The 26,283-nt window shown below is 44.4% G+C and overlaps 1 protein-coding gene across 1 annotated transcript in view; it reads left to right on the top strand.

The window, feature by feature from the left end:
• Positions 1-6,184: 6,184 nt before the first annotated feature.
• The window catches only part of cep55 (centrosomal protein 55), a 28,164-nt gene continuing 8,065 nt past the window's right edge, over positions 6,185-26,283 (top strand). The window contains exons 1-5 of the mRNA XM_033033585.1: positions 6,185-6,544; positions 10,466-10,744; positions 18,321-18,374; positions 23,691-23,817; positions 24,709-25,025. Of these exons, the coding sequence (XP_032889476.1) occupies positions 6,368-6,544; positions 10,466-10,744; positions 18,321-18,374; positions 23,691-23,817; positions 24,709-25,025 (954 nt within the window). The 5' untranslated portion in view covers positions 6,185-6,367. The remainder of the gene's footprint in view (positions 6,545-10,465; positions 10,745-18,320; positions 18,375-23,690; positions 23,818-24,708; positions 25,026-26,283) is intronic.

The following is a 26,283-nucleotide window of genomic DNA, read 5'->3' as shown; positions in this document are numbered from 1 at the left end:
AAAGGGTAACATTCATTTTCTAAAGGTGTCAACAACTCTAAAATTGTCATGAATGTGCAGTTTTACATAAAAACCTCAGTTACTGGCAGTGGATGAGTCTGTACTTGGAACCTCCCCCATCTCATATCAAAGGGTTGGCTTAGGCCAATCAAATGGAGCTGCATTCACAGATTCAAAGAGTCTTCCAGCATTAAAATAAATGTATATCTTGAGCTTGGATACATGAAATCAAAGTAAGTTCTCAATTCTGTACTATGCCTTAACTATTACTTGGTCATAAACGTTTATATGTCTATCTACATATAATTATCGTAATTTCTGCCAAATTACTCGATTTGAATGTAAATCGTTCATTTGTATTTAAGATTCCAGTTTAATCATATTTGCATGTTCAGCACTTTATTTAATATTCTTTCCCACTTGAAAATATTGATTAAAACTTGCACTGGGAGGATGCTGTGAGAATGTTTTAGTATTGGGTGACCAGTCGGCTTGATGACATTGCAGCCGAAGAGAGACAAAAAATGCTGGGGTAATTTTGTTTTTTTCGGTTGAAACCAGCATCTGCAGTTCATTCCTACACATGACATTGCAGCAGAGTTTTCTATCTGAATGCACACCTAACACCTGCTGAGTCGGAGACTAAGAGACTTTCTCGCCAGAATTAATTGGATCTTGGCCTTTTTATAGAACTAGACGGCCGGTGGACCTGTTGGGTCCCTGTCACATGGAAGTGCCGCCCCCAACGCAATATTCCACCAAACTGCACATGCCGCGTTCAAAGTTGTGCCGTTGACGGCAGAAATTGAGGACCCGTGGAGGCGTTTGTAAAATTGAACAAAGCTTACCCATGGAGTCATTGGGTCCCCGTTGTGATACCAGGCAAGTACAGGCGAAAGGGGAAAAAATGGCGATTTGAAAATGTGCAAAGGCCCCAATTGCGCAGGCACGGATACCGGGCCCACTGCGCACGTGCGGGGCTGACAGGTCTTCCCCAACTGTGTAGGCGCGTCCGGCAAGTAGGGGAGCTGTTTTAAGGTAATTTAAGTTTTAAATGTCAATAACTTGTAAAATATAACATCAATCCGAATGAAACTTGAATCATGCACATCGCAGGACAATGGTGAGTAAGGTGGGCCTAAAATTGTCACGCTAACGTGTACCATTTCTGCAGAGTTTTGAACACAAATATATGTATACTAGACCAAGTGCAGACCCGTTGGGTCTGTTCCCCCAACGTGCAGTTGTGGGGGGGGGGGGGGAGGCGGCATGCAGCATCACACACACTAACTATCCTCCCCCCGCACTCACGCTAATTACCCCCCTTGATATTATATTAATATTATTAATTTGCTCCTTTTACCTCATAACCACACTACTGACGCATAGCCCCCAACTTGCAGTCACATCTAGAGAGGGGGGGGGGGGGGAGGCGGGAGGGGGGGGGGATGGAGGGGAGGAGGGGAGTAGTGATTGAGGGCAGAGAGAGAAGGGGCAGAGAAAGAGAGAGACAGAAACACAGAGAGAGGGGCAAGAGGGAGAGGGGGGTGGAGAGGAGGAGAAGAGGAAGGGTGAGTGACGGGGGAAAGGTGGGGGAGGAGGGGAGGAAAGAGAGAGGGGGAGAGAGAGGGGGTGCTGAGAGGGGGGTGAGGGGGAGAGGTGGGGAGCAGGGAGGGGGAGGGAGGGGGGAGGGTGGAGGGAAGAGGGTAGGGGGTGTGGAGGGGAGGGGATTTAGGGGAGGGGGGGTGGGGGAGGGGATGGAGGGGAGGAGGGGAGAGAGAGAGAGGGGGAGAGGGGGAAGATAGAGGGGGGAGGGAGGGGAGAGGGGGAGCGAAGGAGAGAGGGGGAGGGGGGGAGAGGTGGGGAGCTGGGTAGGGGGTTTGGAGGGGAGGGGGTTTAGGGGAGGGAGGGAGGGAGGGTGGGGGAGGGGATGGAGGGGAGGAGGGGAGAGAGAGGGGGGAGGAGAGAGGGGGGGAGGAGAGAGGGGCCGAGAGGGGGAAGAGAGAGGGGGGAGGGGGGAGAGAGGGGGGAGGGGGGAGGGGGAGGGGGGGAGAGAGAGGGGGAGGGGGGAGAGGGGGAGGGGGAGAGAAAGAGGGGGGAGGGGGCGGAGAGGGTGTGCTGAGAGGGGGGGTAAGGTGAGGGGAGGGTGGAGGGGAGGGGGTAGGGGTGTGTGGAGGGGAGGGGAGGGGGGCTTAGGGGAGGGACGGTGGGGGAGAGGATGGAGGGGAGGAGGGGGAGAAAAATAGGGAGGAGAGAGAGAGAGGAGAGGGGGGAGAGGAGGGGGGAGAGATGGGGGAGAGGAGAGGAGGGGAGAGGAGAGGGAGAGGGGGGGGAGTGGAGAGGGGGGGAGAGTAGATTGGGGAGAGGAGAGGGGGGAGAGGAGAGGGGGGGAGGGGGGAGGGGAGAGGGGACAGGGGGGAGAGGAGAGGGGGGGGAGAGGAGAGGGGGGGAGAGGAGAGAGGGGGAGAGGAGAGGGGGGGGAGAGGAGAGGGGGGGAGAGGAGAGGGGGGATGGGGAGAGAGGTGGGGAGAGAGAGGAGGGGAGAGAGAGAGAGAAAGGGAGAGAGACGGGGGGAGAGAGAGAGAAAGAGAAAGAGAGAGGGATAGGGAGAGAGAGAGATGTGGGGAGAGAGAGGAGGGGAGAGAGAAAGAGAGTGCCTTTTTACTTCAACCCAAACCCCCCAAACCAGGCAGTGCTTTTTTATTTCAAACTAACCATATTTTCATTTTCAAACCACATTAAGGGTACTTACTCACAGGAGTGAAGAAATTTGTTCAGTGTCATTCAGAGCTCAGAGTGACAGAGGCTAATTGACAGAGCTCCATCTTGATGAGAGACTGATTGAGGCACACCACTTCCTGGTTTTATAGTCCCTCCCCCTCCCTCCAGCAGGGGCAGCAGAGAGAATGGGGAATTCTGTAAAAACATTAATATATCTGTCATTTTTCATCGACGGGAAAAATCCTCACCACACATGCGGCGGAGGGGGGCTCTGAGCAAGGTGGCCAAAAATGACGGCCGTAGGTGGCGGCGTTCTCTCGGAAATCGCAGCACAGAAGGCCAAAAGCGGTCAAGAACAGAGATTTAGTAAGATAGATAGATAGATAGATAGATAGATAGATAGATAGATAGATAGATAGATAGATAGATAGATAGATAGATAGATAGATAGATAGATAGATAGATAGATAGATAGATAGATAGATAGATATGTACAAACAAACAAGATGGTAGTTTTAGTAATAGGAGATGGATAGATGGATGGATAGATGGATGGATGGATGGATTAATATAGTCTGAAGAATGGACCATTGTGGGCTCCACCTTGAAACAGCGGTAGAGTGAAAAGCTTTTGTTGCGTGTTAACCAGTCAGTGGAGAGACAAATAGGGAGGTTTCACGGCAGTCGGGTCACGACCCATGACCCGTACTGTTGCTACGCTACTCCAAATGGATTACACGCGATGAACTGCAGGTAAGCACTGACCAGCGTAGCGGGCCCGTTAAAACCCGCTGAAATTGTCAATTTTTGCGCTGTAAATAATTATGGAAATCGGGATAAGCGTGAGAGACATTTAGCCTACTTCAGAATTCCAAAAGTGAGGAGAAATGACGGCAGATAGAAGCAAAAGCTGAAGGGACAACAACAGCCAGAATGCTTGGCGAACATTGGCCGTTTGCTCACTGCATTTCATTAACTAGGGTGTTTTTTCTTGATTCCTTTGGCATCTAAAAAGTTTCAGAAGTGATAAATCTGGCTGTAATTTTTTTAAATCGCCCATAATTCCCGTGGGTTTTTACATACAAAATGAAAATGCATCTGAAGAAAAATTTACAGCCAGATTTATCACTTCTGAGATTTTTTAGATACCAAAGGAATCAAGAAAAAACACAAATAATGCCTTACTTGATGAAATGCAGTGAGCAAATGCGATAATTCCCAATATTTTCAATGTTTATCAAGCACTTTAGCTGCTGTTGTCCCTTCAGTTCTCGTTTCTCTATACCTTCATTTCGCCTCACTTTTGGAATTCTGAAGTTGGGTACACGTCTCTCACACTTACCCCGACTCCCACAATTTTATTCAGCGCAAATATTCAAAATTTTGGCCGTTTTTAACAGGTAGGAAAGTACGCGTTTCTAGCATTAATAACATATACCGGAAGTGAAGGATGTCCTCCAGTTGGATTTAGCGGCTCCGTGCGTCGAGCCCTCTGACTCAGTGACCTTTCGTGCAACCCCCCTATACATGATTGCAGTGTACACATACGTGATAAAGTGAATAACGTATAGTGCAAGATCAAGCCAGTAAAATCCAAACAAAGATAATCCAAGGGACTCCATTGAGGTAGATAGTAATTCAGGACTGGTTGTGGTATGATGGTTCAGTTGCCTGATAATAGCTGGGAAGGAACTGTCCCTGAATCTGGAGGTGTGCATATTCACACTTCTCAGATTCAGATTCAATTTTAATTGTCATTGTCAGTGTACAGTACAGAGACAACAAAATGCATTTAGCATCTCCCTGGAAGAGCGACATAGCAAATGATTTGAATAAATAATAATAAGTGATAATAAGTGTCCGGGGGGTGGGGGAATGATTGGCAGTCACCGAGGTACGTTGTTGAGTAGAGTGACAGCCGCCGGGAAGAAGCTGTTCCTGGACCTGCTGGTTCGGCAACGGAGAGACCTGTAGTTCAGGTCTGTACCTTTTGCCTGATGGGAGAAGGGAGGAGAGGGAGTGGCCAGGGTGCGACTCGTCCTTGATTATGCTGCTGGCCTTGCCGAGGCAGCATGAGGTATAAATGGAGTCAATGGAAGGGAGGTTGGTTTGTGTGGTGACACAAAATGTCGGCAATTTCTCAATCCTTGCCGTGCTACTCGACCCACTCCAGCAAATTGTTTGTGGATGCAAAGGTCAGGGTTGAACCTGGGACCCGGGAGCTGTGAGGCAGCCGTGTTAGCCGTGTTACAATTTAGAGCCAGTTGGCAGAACATGGATGTAATCGTTCTCCCCACCACCACTACCCGACAGAAAGCACACACTCAAAATGCTGGAGTAACTCGGCGAGTCAGGCAGGCAGCATCCATGAAGGACGGGGATGTGTAGGAAGGAACTGCAGATGCTGGTTTACACCGCAGATTGACACGAAACGCTGGAGTAACTCCGTGGGTAAGGCAGCATCTCTGGAGAGAAGGAATGGGTACACAGTTTGGGTCAAGACCTGTGAGGGGAGGGGGAATGAGAGATATAGAAGATACAGAACAAATGAATGAAAGATATGCAGAAAGCAATTTGATTAAGGAAAGGTGGAGCCCACAATGGTCCATTGTTCAGACTGAGAGTCACGGGAGAGGGAGACAGGAGAGTATATGGAAGGGTAAGGTATGAAAATGACAGATCAAAGCAGATGATCAAAGGAAATGTAGAATGGTGGAAGAGGCCAAGAAGGCATACAATCAGTAAAGTTTTATTCAGGACAGTAAAACTTGTCAGAGAAATGGGGTGGGGGAGGGATGGAGAGAGGGGGGATGCAAGGGTTACTTGAAGTTAGAGAAGTCAATATTCATACCAAAGAGACACAGAATGGTGGAGTAACTTAGCAGGACAGACAGCATCTCAGGAGAGAAGGAATGGGTGACGTTTCAGGTTGAGATCCTTCTTCAGACTGAGTCAGGGGAGAGGGAGACTCGAGATATGGAAACGTAAGGAGTTAAAATGACCGATCAAAGCAGACGATGATCATGGAAATGTAGATCAAGGGTCACTGTGGGGATGGTGGCAATGATGAGGCATTAAATCAGTAAAAATTAATCTGGAGGACAGTGAAACTAGTCGGAGAAATGAGGTGATGGAGAGCAAAGATATATAAGGTAGACTGCTCCTCTATAATCTTTGATGGAGAGAGAAGGGATGCAAGGGGTAGTTGAAGTTAGAGACGTCAATGTTGATCCCGCTAGGGTGTAAGGTGCCCAAGGGAAATATGAGGTGGTGTTGCTGCAATTTGCGTTGGTCCTCACTGTGACAGTGGAGGAGGCAGCGGACAGAGAGGTCGGTCAGTGTGCGCGTGTGTGGGACATGGCAACCAAAGATCCTATAGGATCTTTGATGGCAACGTGGGGGGGGGGGGAGGGGGAGTGAGGTGGGCGGTGATACGGACCCGCGCATGCGCCGCGGCCCGAGATGCGCCACGGCCGGAAGCGCGCGCGGAGATTTGAATTGGTTCCGTCACAGAAAGGCGGTTGGAGAGCGACCGCTCGGCCCCTCAGAGCCCGGCCTGCCCTGTCCTTGCTGCTAGCCGCCGCGGAGTCGCGCTCGGCCCGGGCCAGTCCAGTCCCCGTCGCTGCCCCCTGCGGAGCGGCGGACAATGACCTCCAAGAACATCATGGGCAGCCGCTTGGGCTTCGGCTTCGGCAAAGCCGCCGTGTCCAAGGCGGACGGCGACGTGGAGAGGCTACGGAAGGAGAACGCGTTGCTGAGGAGGTCCATGGAGGAGCTGAGCAAAGGGCGGTCGTGGGAGAGGGAGAGGAACCGGCTGCTGGAGGTGGGTCCCTGCTCGGCCGGCAGGCCTGCCTGTCTGTCTGTCTGTCTATCCGCTCCGGGGATGCCGAGGCTTGGGGGGTGGGGGTGGAGGTGGGGGTGGGGGTGGAGGCCGAGGAGCGGGTGAAACGGGCTGTGGTGGGATGTTGTCCTGTAATACATAGACAATAGATGCAGGAGTAGGCCATTCGGCACTTTGAACCAGCACCGCCATTCAATTTAGTCATGGCTGATCATCCACAATCAGTACCCCGTTCCTGCTTTCTACCCCATATCCCTTGATACCGTTAACATAGAAATTAGGTGCAGGAGTAGGCCATTCGGCCCTTCGAGCCTGCACCACCATTCAATATGATCATGGCTGATCATCCAACTCAGTATCCCGTACCTGCCTTCTCTCCATATCCCCTTAACCACAAGGGCCACATCTAACTCCCTCTTAAATATAGCCAATGAACTGGCCTCGACTACCCTCTGTGGCAGAGAGTTCCAGAGATTCACCACTCTCTGTGTGAAAAAAGTTCTTCTCATCTCGGTTTTAAAGGATTTCCCCCTTATCCTTAAGCTGTGACCCCTTGTCCTGGATTTCCCCAACATCGGGAGCAATCTTCCTGCATCTAGCCTGTCCAACCCCTTAAGAATTTTATAAGTTTCTATAAGATCCCCTCTCAATCTCCTAAATTCTAGAGAGTATAAACCAAGTCTATCCAGTCTTTCTTCATAAGACAGTCCTGACATCCCAGGAACCCTAAGAGCTAACTCTAACTCTCTCTTGAAAACATCCACTGAATTCGCCTCCACTGCCTTCTGTGGCAGAGAATTCCACCATTCTCTGTGTGAAAACGTGTTCCTCATCTCCGTTCTAAATGTCCTACTCCTTATTCTTACCCCTGGTTCTGGAATCCCCCAACATCGGGAACATGTTTCCTGCATCTAGAGTGTCCAATCCCTTAAGAATTTTGTATGTTTCTATAAGAAATATCCCTCTCATCCTCCTAAATTCCAGTGAACACAAGCCCAGTCGATCCATTCTTTCATCGTATGTCAGTCCCGCCACCCCGGGAATTAACCTCGTGAACCAACTTTCCCTCAATAGCAAGAATGTTTTTCCCCAAATTAGGAGACCAAAACTGCACACAATACTCCAGGTGCAGTCTCACTGGGGCCCAGTACACCTGCAGTAGGACTTTAGCTTTCTTCACTGCCATTCGCTTTCTTCACTACCTGCTTTACCTTGCATGCTTGCTTTCAGTGACTGATGCACTAGGACACCCGTTGCACCTCTCATTGTACCTCTCCCCTTTTCCTAATCTGACACCATTCAGATAATAATCTGCCTTCTTGTTCTTGCCACCAAAGTGGATAACCTCTCTCCTAACCATTCTACTTGTTACCTCCTCAAAAAATTCCTGAAGATTAGTCAAGCATGATTTCCCCATCATAAATCCATGCTGACTTGGACTGATCCTGTCACTGCCTTTTAAACGCGCTGCTATAGGGGGGTTGCACGTAAGTTCATCGGGTCAAAGGGCGTGATGCATGGAGCAGCTCAATCCTTCTGGAGTACAAGGCAGCTTCCGGCATACACTGGTAACATGGAATACGTACTTTCTTACCTGTTAAAAACTTCCAAAATGGTCAATTTTTGCGCTGTAAAAATGTTTGGAATAGGGGTAATGAGAGAAAACCGCCAAAATCACTGCTGCTCACTGACTTGCGAAAGAGCAGAGTGCCGGTGGATTGAGGGCAAGTCCCAGCTCACGACCGCCCCGTCTCCCCCTGTGCAGTCCGCCAGTGGAACCAGTCAGTGTGGAGTCCGGATGCTGGGACGCAAGACGAGCCCACTGCACTGGTAAGTGCTTACCTGACGTTCACTGCTTGTACTCCAGAAGGCGTTTCGTGGCAACAGTGCGGGTCACGGGTTGTGATCTCGACTGCCGTGCAACCTCCCTATTACATCTTTAATAATCGACTCAAGCATCTTCCCCACTACCGATGTCAGGCTAACTGGTCTGTAATTTCCTATTTTCTCTCTCCCTTTTTTCTTAAAAAGTGGGGTTACATAATCTAACCCCCCCCCCCCCCCCCCCACTCCAGTAGATAGTGATAAAGACGGCATACGGTATGCTTGCCTTCATTGGACGAGGTATAAGAATCAAGAAGTTATGATGCAGCTCCAGATGGCTTTGGTTAGGTTGCATTTGGAAAAATGAGTGGTTATGTTGCCCCATTACAGTGGAGGTTTTGAAAAGGTTGCAGGTTGACCAGAACGCTGCCAATGTTAGGGGCTATTTAGCTACAAGAAGACTTTGGACAGTCTGAGAGGAGAGTGGTCCTCATAGGTGTATATAAAATTATGAGAAGCATAAGGTAGACTGCCCAAACCATTTTCACAGGGTAGAAATATCAAGGACTAACGGGCATAGCTTTAACTTGAGAAGGACGATTTTTGTTTACACAGAAGGTGGCGTGTGCCTGGAATGCACTGCCAGCGGTGATGGTAGAGGCAGATATGCTATGGGGCATTTAAGAGACTTTTAGAATGGAGGGATCTGGATCATGTGTGGGCAAATTATATTAGTTTATCTTGGCTTCATATTTGGTACAAGCATTGTGGCCCTGTTCCAGTAAGAATAAGGGGTAAGCCATTTAGAACGGAGATGCGGAAATACTTTTTTACACAGTGAGTTGTGAGTCTGTGGAATTATCTGGCTCAGATGGTGGTGGAGGCCGGTTTTCTGGATGCTTTCCAGAGAGATAGAGTTCAGGAACGGGGTACTGATTGTGGATGATCAGCCATGTTCACAGTGAGTGACGGTGCTGGCTCAAAGGGCCGAATGGCCTACTCCTGCACCTATTGTCTACGTACCAGTTAGTGTCGGGTGGTTGAAGTCGACACACCACGTTTCACCCCCCCCACTGATCTAAGAACTGCTAAATCCCCAAGGTCATCACGCTAGACTCAGTGGGCCAAAGGGCCTGTTTCCACGCTGTATCTCTGAACTAAACTAAGGTGTCTGGATGTCACTGGTAATGCAGAAATCTATAAAAAGTTCAAGCTCTCAGTCCAATGCAGAAATATCTTACATTTGTACTATTTCATTAATTTGGAATTTAAACACAATTTTGCCCCACTTTGGCAGGTGCTTCAAAGTTACGCAGACTGTTTCCCTTGGAGAAATGTTTTAATGAAACAAGAAATATTTTTACATGTGCAGTATTTGATGACACTTGGTGTCATTTGGTGCTTCAGTTTCAGTTTAGTTTATTGTCATGTGTACTGAGGTACAGTGAAAAGCTTTGTTGTATGCTATCAAGTCAGCTGAAAGACAATACATGATTACAATCAAGCCATTTACAGTGTATTGATACATGATAAGGGAATAAAGTTTAGTGCAAGGTAAAGCCTTTAAAGTCTGATCAAAGATTGTCCGACGGTCACCAACAAGGTAGATAGCAGTTCAGAACTGCTCTCTAGTTGTGGTAGGGTGATTCAGTTGCCTGATAACAGCTGGGAAGAAACTGTCCCTGAATCTGGAGGTATAGTTTTCACACTTCTATACCTTTGAGGTGCGAAGAGGGAGTGGCCGGAGTGTGACTCGTCCTTGATTATGCTGCTGGCCTTGCCGAGGCAGCGTGAGGTATAAATGGAGTCAATGGAATGGAGGTTGATTTGTGTAATGGTCTGGGCTGCGTCAACAATTCTCTGCTATTTCTAGCGGTCTTGGATGGAGCTGTTCCCAACCGAACTGTGATGAATCCTGATAAAATGCTTTCTTATGCGCATCTGTAGAAGTTGGTGAGAGTTGTAGGGGACATGCCAAACTTTCTCAGCCTTCTAAGGAACTAGAGGCAGGATATCATTTTCTAAATATGAAATTTTAAGGCTATATCTTTACAAAGATTTTGTTCCCTTTGTCTCCAGAAAATTCTTGCTCTTGAAACTACAAAACAAAAGCACATCCAAGAACTTGAACAGAAAGATAAGCAGATTCTGTCTTTGAAAGATCAACCGTCAAAATCAGGTGGGAAAGAGGTGACTAGTCTACGTAACCAGCTTGCAGAACAAAATACAGATGCCAAAAAGAAGGAGCAACTCTTCAAGTCCTTGAGTGAGGAAACTGAAAATCTGAAAAATGAATTGTCTGCAATCACTTTAAAATGTAAAGAACTTGAAAACAAAGTTCCAACTCATCAACCCTCGGTAAAATAGTTGATTAACTATTCTTACATTTATAGATGTATCTAAAGCTTTCCTAATGCTGTGTTCTGCTGCTAATACTCAGCCTCTGACAGCCTCTTTTAGCCATGGTCTTCATGTAGCTAGTCCAATTGAGCGTCTGGTCAGTGGTGTTGATGGCAGTGGAAATGTTATTGAATGTCAAGGTCAAGGATGATCATTGTCTGGCAATTTTGGTGGAATGAATGTTACTTCCTTTGGATCAGTTCATGCCTAAATGCCTAGTTCTTGTATGTGGGCAGGGCATGTGCAAATTAAATTGAGGATTCTTACATGGTTATTGGTGACATGGTTGAAGATGGCTGGTCCTTGGACATTGTCCTGCGAAACTCCTTCAGTGATTTCACGGGACTGGTGTGATTGACCTCTAACAATCAGAACCATCTTCTTTCGTGCAATGTATAACTCCAGTTACTAGAGGGTGTTCCTTTTTGACATGCATTGTTCACACGCAATCAAAGGCTGCCTTCATTTCCCCTCATTTGGTACATATATGGACCAAGGTTGTAAGGTGGTCGGGTGCTGAGTGCGCCTGCAAATCCTGGGTGGGGTATTAGTGAGGAAGTAAAAGTGATAGGATGTCTATGGCACTGATTAAGAGTAGACTTTTGAGCCAGTAATTAACAGTTTTGGACTTGTTCTGCTGTTTGGTGATCAGGGCATATCTGTGCATATTACATGTTGTTGGGTTGGTATCAGTGCTACAATGAATGATCTCATGCCCTTAGCTGTATCTCTGGAGAAAGCTGAGATGAATCATTTATTCTGCACTTCTGGTTGAACATTGTTGTGAACACTAGAGCCTTTGCTTCAGGATGCACATGTTGGGGCCTTTCAATGGGAATGTTCTTTAAGCCTCCTCCTTCGACCACCACTAATCATGACTAACTATGTGGTGATTGCAGGATCTCAACCTGGTCTATTGGTCCTGTGCGCTTAAAGGATTTTATTTATTGTAATGTAAGATAGAATAGTAACAGTAGAGGGAGAAATTTGATTTGAAAGCTTTTGTGGTACAGTGTCATGATATGGTTGATGAAAATGACAATATAGAATCAACTGCTTGTAGGAAATAAATATTTAATTGCAAGGGAGCTAATATTAGTGAGATCAAGGAGGATCTACAGTTGTAGGATTGGGATCAATAATTGGTAACCAAAGCATCATTGAATAATGGGAGGCCTTCAGAGAGGAAGAACCCTCAGAATAGAAGAGGTATGACAATCAGAATCAGCATGGATTTATTAAAATTCAATGTGTTGGTTGATGAATTAGTGTACTGATGTTGTTTACATGCTTGTTTAAAAAGCATTTAAATAAGGACATAACGAACTTGTTTGCATATTTCATTTACTTTTTTTTAACAGTTTTTTCTGCTAGACCTGCTTTCATCAAAGATTTGTGTGCAATAATTTCCAAGTGTCTGCCCTTGCAGCCTTTTACAGTTATCAATTAATTCACATTACTGGTCCTTATCGAGAGAGTACAGAGGAGATTTACTAGAATGTTGCCTGGGTTTCAACAACTAAGTTACAGAGATAGGTTGAATAAGTTAGGTCTTTATTCTCTGGAGCGCAGAAGGTTAAGGGGGGACTTGATAGAAGTCTTTAAAATGATGAGAGGGATAGACAGAGTTGATGTGATCAAGCTTTTCCCTTTGAGAATAGGGAAGATTCAAACAAGAGGACATGACTTCAGAATTAAGGGACAGAAGTTTAGGGGTAACATGAGGGGGAACTTCTTTACTCAGAGAGTGGTAGCGGTGTGGAATGAGCTTCCAGTGGAAGTGGTGGCGGCAGGTTCGTTGGTATCATTTAAAAATAAATTGGATAGGCATATGGATGAGAAGGGAATGGAGGGTTATGGTATGAGTGCAGGCAGGTGGGACTAAGGGAAAAAAGTTGTTCGGCACGGACTTGTAGGGCCGAGATGGCCTGTTTCCGTGCTGTAATTGTTATATGGTTATTCTACCGTTTAAATGTGTGTAATTGCATCAATCACTGAATGGTTCCAGAAGTCTGATACATTTCTCTTCAATGACTCCTACAGTGCTATATTTATTTCCTTATGATGTAAGAAACCAGTCAGCTATTGAGTCTATGCCATCTCTCTACCCTTTATTTTCATATAATCTGTTGTTTTATGTACACTGATTATCCTGCCTACAAACCTAATTAACCTACCACCCAGCATGTCTGGGGTTTGGGAGCAAACTAGAGCAGCTGAGGGAAACCTGTATAATATCAAGCAAACTCCACCTGGGCAGCCCCTGAAGGCAGATTCTTGAATTCCGTACATATTTACGATAGTCACAATGATTTGCTTTTGGCTCATTCGTTATTCCATGTTTTTCAAGTGCCACTTGATTATTTTTCTTGGATAAATATTTTTCCTGAAAAGCTTCCCACACCACACCTCATGCCAAGATATTTTGCCCTTATAAGTAAACAATGAAGAAGCACGACATACATACAATAAAATTAGCCTGGCTTTGACCAACAGGCTGGTGAGTTTAGTTTATTATTATCACGTGTACCGAGATACAGTGAATCTGTGTGCTGTCCAGTCAAAGAAAAGACTATACATGATTACAATCGAGCTGTCTACAGCATACAGATAAAGGATACAACATTTATTGCAAGATACAGTTCAATTAAAGATAGTTCAAAGGTCTCCAATAAGGTGTTGGAAAGAACTGCAGATGCTGGTTTAAATCAAAGGTAGGCAGATGCTGGAGTAACAGGCAGCATCTCTGGAGATCTCTCGACCCGAAACATTGCCCATTCCTTCTCTTCAGAGATGCTGCCTGTGCCGCTGAATTACTCCAACATTTTGTGTCTATCTCCAATAAGGTAGATGTAAGGTCAGGGTCGCACACTAGCGGATGAGAAGATCGTTCATTTGGCTGATAATAGTTGGGCAGAAACTGTCCGTGAATCTGGAGGTATGCATTTTCAAACTTCTGTACTTGCTGATGGTAAAGGGGAGAAGAGGGAGTGACTGGGGTGAGACTGGTCCATGATTATTCTGGTGGCCTTGCCATCACAGTGTGAAGTGTAGATGGAATTGATGGAAGAGAGGTTGATTTGTGTGATGGTCTGGGCTACATCCACAACTCTGCAATTTCTTGAGGTCTCGGATGCAGCTGATCCCAAACCAGGCTGTGATGCATTCTACAGCGCATCTGTAGAAGTTGGTGAGAGTTGTTGGGGTCATGCCGAACATTCTAAGCCTCCTAAGGATGTAGAGGCGTTGGTGTGCCATTGCTTCGATTGGCTGCGCCTCCCAATTGCTGGTGATATTTATCCTATAAGATTAACATAATATCTTAAGAACAATGCATTCATACTTGGCACTGTACTGTACAATACAGGTTCAACATTTAAAATGTATCGAGTAGACTGATTTCTGCTCTTGACAAAATTGTTATAAACTCTCAATCTAGAGATTCACTTTTGAATGCTAATACCCCGTAGGTAAAATTTTAACATGGGCTTGAGAAAAGAATTGAAAAAAGTTACTTTTATAACAACTAAACAGGTTCGCTTCTTAATAAACAGACAACACACAAACTGTTTGGTAGACCAGTTCAAAACTTTACTTATTATCGGCCGATGGAAGGGAGGGAGAACTCCAGTCAAGTGACCAATATAGACACTTCACTGTCCTCAGTCCACTTCTCTGAACAACAGAATTACATCGTATTATATAGTGTTTTTTTGTCACCTTAGCACATTCCACAGACATTAGTCATGGTCAGAGGTACAGGAAAATAAAGGTTTCTACAGAATGCATCACATCAAAGGCATTTTGTCACATGGTACAAGATATATTAAAAACATTGGCCATTTACCTCTCAAATACATCAAAGGTATTTGTCAAAAGTCCCTTAGATCAATCTAGCTTCTCCTCTCTTGTCACCTCCTCCCTCATAAACATCGGACACTTGGTGTAAGACATTTTACATCAAAGAGATCTAGCTACTTCTCTGCTTCCTCTCTCGTCACTTGGGAGACAAATGTTATAATATTCATTATCTCACACACCACAACCTGAGGCAAGCCTAATTTGAGACTAAATATAAGCTGTAAGCTAACCCAGGAACCAATTTAATATCTTCTTATATTTTTAATTTAATTCGGCTTTATCAGAATAAGGGTTCGGGTTGTGTAGCCTAAAGGCCAAATTTTTATCTTGTTCTCGTTGGAATAGATGTAAAAAGAGTGACCAGTGATTCCAGCAAGAAAATGTTATCTTTGGGCAAAGAGCATCTCTCCGCACACTTCCCTTTAATTTACTGTTGAATTCATCCACGTTTTAAAAAATCTTCCCTGGGACCTTATTTGGATTATTTCATATTTTATTATACAGAACAGGCTCTTAAAACAATATGTTGACAGTTGCACCAATATTTTAAACCGTTAATTCCCATGAAAAAGCCATCATTGGGAATTTGCTGATAATTGGTGATTTCTTGCCCACATTATTCTGTTTATCATCTATTTAAATGTTTTGGATAAGAACGTATCAGGCATGATTAATACGTTTGTAGATAACAATAAAGTGGGTGATATTGTAGATGACGGAGATGGTTGTCAAAAAGTGCAGCAGGTTCTTGATTGGTTGGGCAGCCGGGCTGATGAATGGTTGATGGAGTTTAATAAAGAGAAGTGCCTGGTGTTGTGTTTTGGGAAGTCTAACCAGGGCAGGACCACGGTAAATGTCCGGGCTCTGGGGAGTCATAGAGTGATAGTGTGGAAACAGGTCCTTCGGCCCAACTCGCCCATACGGCCAACAATGTCCCAGCTACAGTAGCCCCACGCCTCTCCATATCCCTCCAAACCTGTCCGATCCATGTACCTATCTAACTGTTTCTTAAACAATGGGATAGTCCCAGCCTCAACTACCTCCTTTGGCAGCTTGTTCCATACACCCACCACCCTTTGTGTGAAAATGTTACCCCTTGGATTCCTATTAAATCTTTTCCCCTTCATCTTGAACCTATGTCCTCGATTCCCCTACTCTGGGCATCTACCCGATCTATTCCTCTTATGATTTTGTGTACCTCCATACGATCTCTCCTCATCCTCCTGCGCTGCATGGAATAGAGACCCAGCCTACTCAACCTCTCTGCCTGAAGAAGGGTCTCGACCCGAAACGTCACCCATTCCTTCTCTCCAGAGATGCTGCCCAACCCGCTGATTTACTCCAGCATTTTGTATCTACCTTTGATTTGAACCAGCATCTGCAGTTCTTTCTAACTGAACCTCTCCCTATAGCTCACACCCTCTAGTCCTTGCAACATCCTTGTAAATATTTTCTAAACCCTTTCCAGCTTGACAATATCTTTTCTATAACATGGTGCCCAGAACTGAACACAATATTCTAAATGTGGTCTCACCAACGTCTTACATAACTGTAACATGACCTCCCAACTTCTATACTCAATACTCTGACTGATGAAGGCCAAAGTGCCAAAAGCCTTTTTGACCACCTTATCTACCTGTGACTCGACCTTCAAGGAACCATGTACCCCTGAACATTGAGTTGCCAGTCCTGCCCCCTCTCTTAATCAGGTTTCAGTCATGGCTACAACGTCCCAATCCAGGCCCTCAGCTCATCTGCCTTGCCCGCCAGGCCCCTTGCATTAAAATACGTGCAGTTTAAACCAACCGTCCTTCCTCGCTCTCTGCCTTTCACCTGCCTATTCTGTCCACTAACCTTTCCCACACCACCATACCAACTTCTAGCCTCTCACATGCCTCTGCCATGCTTGTTGAGTGTTGTAGAGCAGAGGAATCTAGGAGTGCGGGTACATAGTTCCTGGAAAGGGTAGTTAATAAGATACATGGGTAGTTAAGCCTTTTGGTATATTGGCCTTCATCAGTCAGAGAATTAGGCATGGAAGTTGAGGTCATGCTACAGTTGTACAAGACATTGGTGAGGCCACATTTAGAATATTGTTCAATTTTGGCCACCCTGTTATAGAAAATATGTGAAGGTGAAAAGGGTGCAGAGAAGATTTACGAGGATGTTGCCAGGACCCGAGGGCCTGAGCGAAAGGAAAAAGTTGAGCTGGGCTGCACAGCAGGACTCGCGAGCAGCGCGGCAGATGGCTGGCCCTAGGTGCCGCTGCCATACTCGACCGCGGGCGTGGCTCGCCAGCCGTGGGAGAGGGAAGCCACCAAGCCCGGCCCCCATTCGTCCCGTGGACCAGAGAAGGAGTCAAATATAGGGCTGGTAAGCAGACTGGCCACAGGAAGCCGTGCAGTGTTTCGGTTGAGTCTGTCGCTGGAGGCTCCACAACAGCCTGGGGTTCAGCTGGACTAGGCGCTTTTCCTAGGAGCCTAGTGCGTGGACTGGCCTGCTGTGACTCAGCGCGGAAGAGCAGCGGTGAAGGACACGACCGACCTCATTTGGCCAGGCTGGACCCTCAACACCGCCAGGACCCATCGGCCTCCTGTGGTCAGGTTAAGAACGCTACACCTGTAAAAACTGGGACTTGATGATGGCGTCAAATCCAGGAACTAAACTGGCTCAATGTACTAATACTATACAATTGTACTATATCTGAGATGCTTATCTAAGTGCTTATGTAAGTACAAAAAAATGCTGGAGAAAATCAGCGGGTGCAGCAGCATCTATGGAGCGAAGGAAATAGGCAACGTTTCGGGCCGAAACCCTTCTTCAGACTTCAGACAGTCTGAAGAAGAGTTTCAGCCCGAAACGTTGCCAATTTCTTTCACTCCATAGATGCTGCTGCACCCGCTGAGTTTCTCCAGCATTTTTGCGTACCTTCGATTTTCCAGCATCTGCAGTTCCTTCTTAAATGCTTATGTAAGTATACTTGTACTGAACCGTATACAAAATGAAATTCACTGTACCTTGGTACAATAAAGTGCCATAGAAATTGACAAGCTAGGTCTTTATTCCCTTGAGCACAGGAGGATGAGGGGTGATGTTATAGAGGTGCATACGATCATTTTGAGGATTAGATAGGGGAATGCAGAGTCTTTTACCCAGTGTCTGTTTTAAGAGCGAGAGGGCACAGGTTTAAGCTGATGGGGGAAAGATTAATAGGAACCTGAGGAGCAACGTTTTTACACAAAGGGCTGTAGGTATATGGAACGAGCCGTCAGTGGATGTAGTTTAGGCAGGTACTATCACAGCATTTAAAACAGCATTTGGACAAGTGCATGGATATGATAGGTTTGGAGGGATATTGGTCAAACGCAGTCAGGTGGGACAAGTGTAGTTTCGGCATGTTGGTCGGCATGGCAAGTTGGGCCGAAGGGCTTGTTTTCACACTATGACTCTTGAGTACAGACAAGACTTGACTGCTGAAGAAGGCTTGAGGTGTTCTTTTGGAGTAAATTCCATTTTCAGCATTAAAAACAAATACTTAAAATTATCAGACTGCTGAATTTGAAATGAAAAAGAAAATGTTAATATGGGGATGTGCTGCCTGATTTTATTAAATATTACCTGTCCTTTATTTTTGTGGCCTCAACATCTTAATTTTATTTTCCATAAATTATAGAGCCAAGTTGCATCATCACAAGAATTTAGAACTGTTGAAGCCCAACTGACAGATGTAAGTACAAATCACAAAATATTATGCATATCTAAGATAAAAACAGAATTGAAAGGTAACTTTCAATTCTGATGAAAGATCTTCAACTTAAAGCTGCCAAACTTTCTTTCTACAAATACTGTAACACCTGCAATGTCACTGAAAATTAATGTAGGAGCTATAAGTAGTGAGTCCATAGTGTTATTTACATTTGTGTGCAAACATAAAACCGGTTCTATTTTCCAAGTAGTGCAGGATTTCATCATGTATCATTAAATTTTTGACTACAGGTGCTCACTTGGTGACAGATGATCTAATTTACACAACTGGCTTTATTCAAATTTATTTAAAGCATTTTTCATGATAATATTAATTGAAATGATTTATGGCTTTCATAATGACTGTATATATAATCCATTTGTTTAATTGTAGTGTTATGGTGAATGAAGAATTATAGCAAGTGTGGGTGTGATTATAGATAGCTGTAGAAAATTAACATTTTTGACTTCTGGATAGGCCTAGGGAACAGAACTCGTAAGTAACTTGGAGACTGCCTGTTCCTAGTTTTTCTGTGAGGGAAGTAGTGACATTAAGCACTTTTCGTCATAATACCACTTCCCAGATCCAGAGTTAAATATGCCAAAGAAATACCACGTTTCTTTTGAACAAATTCAAGTATTATTTTGGAGATGCAATAAACTGCAGTTGCTGGAATCGTGAGTAAAACACAAAGTGCTGGACAAACCTAGTAAGTCAGACAGCATCTGTGGAGGCAAGTGATAGGACTGGGGGTGTGGAGGAGAAAGCTGGCAAAGGGGTTGGGGCTGAACAAAGCTGGGCAAGTGATAATGGATACGGGAGAAGGGAGGTTGATTGGCAGACTTTGCCCCACCCCACCCCACCTCTCTTTTCCAGCTCCCCCCCCCCCAACTCTGTGATCTGTCTATTCCCTCCACAGATGCTGCCTGACCCACAAAGTTCTTCCAGCACTTTGTTTTTGTTCAGGTTTTATTTTTGTTACTATAAGGTAATCTGACATGAGTGCTCTTGATGCATGAGAAACATGAATATAATGTCCACATTTCTTTCACCCGCAGAATGGTAACAAATCTGCATTTTCATTTTTATTTTTAATTTAGTTAAATATTTTTGCTTTAAATATGTATGGAGGCAAGGAAGACAATACTTTTTATTTTGTTTCTCTTCAGAATAGCAATGTTCAAATTTTTATTACTAATGGCGCTTTTTCACGGGGCGACTTGACGCAAGATGTAACCAGAGTGAAGTGGTCGTGGTCTAGCACGATATCACACGATATAACGGGGGGTAGATAAAGAGTTCCCACGGTACTCGGCATTTCTGTTATTTGTGCGAGTGACTTATCCGTCTCCCGAGCTTTCCCGTTAAATCTTGAATGAACATTGTGAAGTGTTGTTAAATCATCACGTGGCACAAATGATGTCACTTTTTTTCACACACTATAAATATCCTCCCTTGGTTGAATTGGCTCATTTGGAGACATGTTTTACTGTGTATGTGGGAGACACAGATGGACTGAGCACAGTACCTCGGTCTTACTGTGTGTGGGAGAGGGGGAGAAAGAGACGTACACTCACAGAGGCAGAGTCTCTCAGCCTGTGTAAGAGGGGGGGAGGGAGAGAGAGAGAGAGAGGCACACACAAGGTGGATGTGAAATCTCACCTGCCTGTTTCAGTGACAGACACCCGCCGCCAGTAAATGAAGACACCCCCATCTGTCTCCCCCTCCTCTCCCTCGACTCCCCCACCTTTCTTTCCCAACTCCAGTCCCGTCCCGACCCCCTGGGAAACTGAATAGAGCAACAATCAACTGCTGCCTGTGCGCTGATATGACAATAAAGGCTACTTTACTTTACTTTACTGAGTTAAAGAGTTCCCACGGTAGACTGTAAAACTGGGACCCTGGTTGCGGACTCCCCCAACATCGGGAACATTCTTCCTGCATCCTGTCCAATCCCGTAGACACTGATTAGACCGGTATCTATTTATTTACTTTATTAATGATTTCTATTAAATATTGGGAACATCAGGCCGCAAAAGTTATTTCTTGAGTGTTAGTGCTGGACTTTGACTCGACCTTCCTAGTTAGCCGGCGCCTGAGACTGAGCCAAGCAATGTCCAGACCTGACTTCAACACAAAGTGATGGAGGAACTCAAAGGGTCAGGCTCGTCCAACGCTCTGTGTTTTGCTCGTGATTCCTGCATCTGCAGTTCCTCGTGTCTACAGACCAGAGTTGCCACTTGACTCCGAGATGACCATCACAGAGCATACGGAAGATAGACACGAAATGCTGGCGTAACACAGCGGGACGGGCAGCATCTCTGGAGAGAAGGAATGTGTGACGTTTCGGTTCGAGACCCTTCTTCAGAGTCTCGTCCCGAAACGTCACCCATTCCTTTTATCCAGATGCTGCCCGTCCAGTATTTTATGTCTGTCTCCAGTATTACTGTGTCTATCATCGGCGCAAACCAACATCTACAGTTCTTTCCGATACATTAGAGGATACCGTCTCGCCATCACTCGGATTACCCGCTTCATTTCCATAACGTTGCCACCTCTCTTTACTTTGCTTACTGAAGCCTGATCCTTGTCACACCCAGTGCTCTATCGCCCAGCCTCTCATCTTTCAATCGGGTTCGGCCAGGAAGGAACTGCAGATGCTGGATTAAAACGAAGATAGACACAACATGTAGCTCAGCGGGACAGGCAGCATATCAGAAGGGTCTCGACCCGAAATGTCACCCATTCCTTCTCCCCAGAGATGCTGCCTGTTGCCCTGAGTTACTCCATTTTGTGGCTACCTTTTGTTTATCCAGGATCTCCCCGTTGATGTCCTAACTCGCTTTGGTTTGTTATTATTGTCTCATATCGAGAACCAGCAGATACAGGTTTAGGTTCAGGGGGAATGATTTAATGAGAGCCTAAGGGGTAACTATTTTACGCAAAGGGTGGTGGGTGTATGGAATGAGCTATCCGTTAAGGTAGTTGAGGCAGGTACTGTCGCAATGTTTAAGACGCATTAGACTAAAGCGTGGATAGGATAGGTGTAGATGGTTATGGGCCAAACGCGGGCAAGTGGGACTAGTGTAGATGGGACATATTGGTCGGTGTGGGCAAGTTGGGTCGAAGGGCCTGTTTCTACGCTGTATGATTCTATGCAGGGAATAAACTTTTGTTTGCGTGCTATACAATCATATCAGATAATGCTATACATGAATATAACCAAGCCACGTACAATCTGAAGAAGGGCCTCGACCCGAAACGTCACCCGTTCCTTCTCTTTAGAGATGCTGCATGTCCCGTTGAGTTACTCCAGCATTTTGAACCGTCGAGTTACTCCAGCATTCTCTTTAAACCGGCATCTGCTGTTCCTTCCGACACATGCACAAGAACACCAGGTAGAGCGAAGAGGAAAATACCAGAGTTCAGAATATATGTTTTCAGGACAGTTCCAGGGGGAAAAAGTCCAATCTCCGCATTGAGGTAGGTTGGTAGGTCGGGTCAGTGCCCAAACGAATGGAAGGAAGAACCGTTCTGAAGCCGGATAAGAATAGGTGGTCGGCGCGGACTCGGTGGGCCGAAGGGCCTGTTTCCGCGCTATATCTCTAAAATCTGAAGTTAGGTAATGTCTAAAGGAACTGCAGATGCTGGTTAATACGCACAAAAGGACACAAAATGTTGGTGTAACTCAGCAGGTAAGTCAGATCTGGGAAGAAAAACATAAAAAGCTGGAGTAAGTCAGCGGGTCAGGCAGCATTTCTGGAGAAAAAGAATAGGTGGCGATTCGAATCGGAACCCTTCTTCAGACATCCTAATCGGAATTGAGTCTGAAGATGTGTCTCGTCCCGAAACATCAGCTATTTTTCTCCAGAGATGCCGCTTGACTCGCTGAGTTACTCCAGCTTTTTGTGTCTGTCTTCGGTTTAAACCAGCATGTGCAGTTCACTCCTTACACGGGTCTCTGGAGAACATTGATTGGTAGCGTTCCGGACCCTGCTTCGGAAAGGCATCGATCGCTAGTCGGCGAGGACTCCGAGCTGTATCTCTCAAAGAAGTACATGTGAAAAATTTCTCACGGACCATAAAAATGCGGGACCTTTCAGTAAAGTCCCTTTTAAAGTCCCTTTTAAAGATTATAGTTATTTTCTTGAATCTCATTAACATAACTTATGAATAAGTTGATGTCCATATGCGGATGCAAATCTTTATTTTTTAAATTCAATCCCACAGAAGACAATTTTTACTCACCTTCTGTCCCCTCTGTCCAGCTTCCGGGTTCACCGTTCGCAGGAGTTCCCACGGTAACCGCAAGAGTTATTACGGATATCGCACGGATATCGCACTGGCCACTACGTTCATATAATGTTGCAATGCTCAACCACAAGTGTACAAGTCACTCTTGGAGAAATTCAAACTTGCTTGAATTTTCTCCCGAGTCACCAAGTTACACGATTACCTGCCGTTAGCGCCACGGTGGTCCACGAATGCCGTACTGTTATCGCACGAGGTTCCCACGATGTTAAACTCAGGTTAACTCTTGCGTCAAGACGCCCCGTGAAAAAGCTGCTTTACAGTTAGAATAGTTCTTAAGTTCTCCACTAGATGTCACAAAATAGCATCAAATTATTTAGCTGTTGGACATTTTAATATTTTATATTATTTGGTATGGTGGAAAACATCAGTATCAATGTAGATAATTTATTTATTGGTTGTCCTACCAAGACATAATTAAATAGACAATCAAATTGTCTCTTGGTTGTAACTAGTTTGTCTTTGCACAGTGATTAGCTAATGTTAACTAGCCAGATATATACCTGTTCCATTTTGGCAAGCAAGCTGTACCTGGTGCAGCATATTGGTAATGTTCACTGTTCTATTCCATATTGTTGATAATTAAGTATTGCATAAGGTAGCATAATTGTAAGATTACTTCAGTTATCAAGTTGGAGGCTTTGCTATTTGAGGCAAATGGGAGAATCTACGCATTCTTATTAAATCAAGTGACTCCACTTGTGAACGTTTATAACTTGTAGCAGAGTAGTAACTAAGATGACAAAAACAGGTTATGGTTTGGTCAGCAAACAAGAGAAGTAAATATAGTTGCTCCGTTTGTTGAATCTTGTCTTTTTAATTTTTCTTTTTTTTTCAGTTTTCAATTTGTCTTTTCAAGCATTTCAAAGGAAAATCATATGTTAAATTCACAGAATTTATAGATTTTATGTAAATCTAATGTGCCTAATTTTTTGCAACTTAATAAAATGCACGTCATAAATAGCATTTTATAATTTTCTCCATCAGGCTCTTGAGAAAAACCAGCAATGGCTAGTTTATGACCAACAACGAGAGGCCTATGTTAGGGGGCTGCTGGCCCGGATATTTGAGTTGGAGCAGGAAACTAGAAAACCTTGTGATACCAACGCAGCAAGTATGGAGCCACAACATTCCTGTTTGAGATTTTATTTTAATGAACAGCCCTGTGTACAATAATAGTTTCTTCAATAATACCTTGTGGCAAGCATACAAAATAGAGCATTTTTAGTGTGCGATACTCCTGTAATTAAAGATCAAGTGTTAAAAGGCCCATCTTTGAGCCTTAAAATGGAAGCACCCATTTTCCCTATTTCATTCGGCAGTATTTCTTCTGTTGTAAATGTGCGCTGCACATCTTGATATTAACAAAATGCATAAGTAATCTACAACTGTCTCTGAATAATGAAAATGAAGACTTTTAGATTTTGAATGACTGGTGTAATTCATTGAACTTTCTCATCTATTTTCAGACATTGCAATTAATTAATTTATATTCCAGGCCTGTTATTTACTGCGAAATATACTTGATTCATTTGGCCTCATACTAGGCTTATTGTATAAAAATTCCTTTAAATGCTTTGCTTGTAATACCTTTTTCCCTCTGGCTCAAGTGGACTTTCACTAGAATCTGTAAAATATGTTCCAGACTTCTTAACTTTTATCAGTTGAAACACAGTTCCCTCATTATCCTTGCAGGAAACATTTTGGGGTGAATTCTAGTTCTTGAATTAGTCAATTGTTTTTATTAGAGGAACATTTCCAATGTTTTCAGTCAACTATAGGATTAGAGTACAGATCTCATGTTTACTATCAAATATGTATGTATTCTAATCACACTCTCTATGCATTTTTCAACTTATTCAACTAATTGTCCAAGTCTACATGTAACAATGTTTGGCATGTTCAACATTTTTTTTTTGTTCCTGTGATTGTATGGATCTTATTAATGTAGCTTTTTTTTGCCATGTACCTTTATGACTTAAATTACATTTCCACGTTCATGCAGGTCAACTGTCAGAAGATAAACAGAAACAATATGAGCAACTAATTTTATCTGCTAAAAATGGTTTTGAAGTACAACGTGGGATTGCAGAGGGACTCAAGTTGGAGCTTTCTGATTTGAGAAAGCGTTATGAAGAGAAGAATTTGGAAGTCAAGGCCATAAGTATCAAATTACAGACAGAACAAGGCTGCAACCAATGGAAGGCTGATGAAGAAAGGAAGCGTTCAGCTGAAAAGATGCAGAGACTTCTAATGGAATTGGAGACCTTAAAAGCCCAATATGAAGAGGAGAAAAAAAGATCAACTGACCTCTTGTATCAGGTTAGCATTTTATTAGATCTAATAAAATTAGATATTAGATCTGTTCTGTTCTATAGTTCTACAATAAAATACATTTTAGCTGCCGTAATTTCTCATACTTTGTGAGCCAACAGCATAGAACTGTATAATCAGAAATTCACGAGAGTTGGGGGGCAGAATTGAGTGTAGTCGCTATTACAGAGGAGAAGGTGCTTGGATGACTTAAAGGTCTGAGATGGTTGTCACCTGGACCAGATGGACTACACCCCAGGGTCGCTAGAATCAGGAGTGGTTCCAGATGACTGGAAAATTGCAAATGTAACTCCACTGTTGAAGGACGGAATGAGGCAAAAGAAAGGAAATTATAGGCCAGTTCGTCTGATCTATGTGGCTGGTAAAAGTTTAGAGTCCAATATTAATGATGATGTTTTGGGTTATTTGGAAGCACATGGTGAAATCAGCATGGCTTTGTTAGGAGGAGATCTTGCCTGACAAATCTGTTGGAGTTTTTTTGAAGATACAAGCAGTATGGACAAAGGAGAGTCAGTAGATATTGTTTACTTGGATTTTCAGATGGCCTTTGATCAAGTGCCACACGTTAGACTGCTAAATAAGATAGTTGCTGGCTTTCTGAGCAAGTTTGTGGATGATACAAAGAGAAGGGGCGGGTAGTGTTGAGGAAGCAAGGACTCTGCAGAAGGACTTGGACAGGTTGGGAGAGTGGGCAGAGAAGTGGCAGATGGAATATAGTGCAGCAAAGTGTGGAGCCTGGCATTTTGGTAGTAGGAATAAAGGTGTAAACTATTTTCTAAATGGGGAGAGAATCCAGATATCGGAGGTGTAAAAGGACTTGGGAGTTGTGGTGCAGGATTCCCAAAATGTTAATTTGCAAGTTGAATTGCTAGTACAAATGCAATGCTAGCAATTATTTCAAGAAGGCTAGAATATAAAAACAGGGATGTAATGCTGAGACCATAATGTGCTGGTCAGGCCGCATTTGGAGTATTGTGAACAATTTTCTGCACCATAGTTAAGGAAAGGCACTTAATGTTGTACTGTTTATCTGCACACTGGACAGCTTGATTGTAATCATGTCTTTTTGAATGAATAGCATGCAACAAAAGTTTTTAAATGTACCTCAGAACACGTGACAATAAAGACGTAAACTAAACTAAGTTAAAACAGTTCAGGTATTTCACCTGTATGTAACATAACACAATTATCAGAAATTCTAGCCAAGTTGGCTACTTTCTATTTACGAACTTGAACCACATGCTTT

The sequence above is a fragment of the Amblyraja radiata genome, chromosome 15 (assembly GCF_010909765.2).
Source record: "Amblyraja radiata isolate CabotCenter1 chromosome 15, sAmbRad1.1.pri, whole genome shotgun sequence".
Classification (NCBI taxonomy): Eukaryota; Metazoa; Chordata; class Chondrichthyes; order Rajiformes; family Rajidae; genus Amblyraja; species Amblyraja radiata.
The sequence above is the reverse complement of the archived record's forward strand: the minus strand, read 5'-3'. Positions and strand labels throughout refer to the sequence as shown.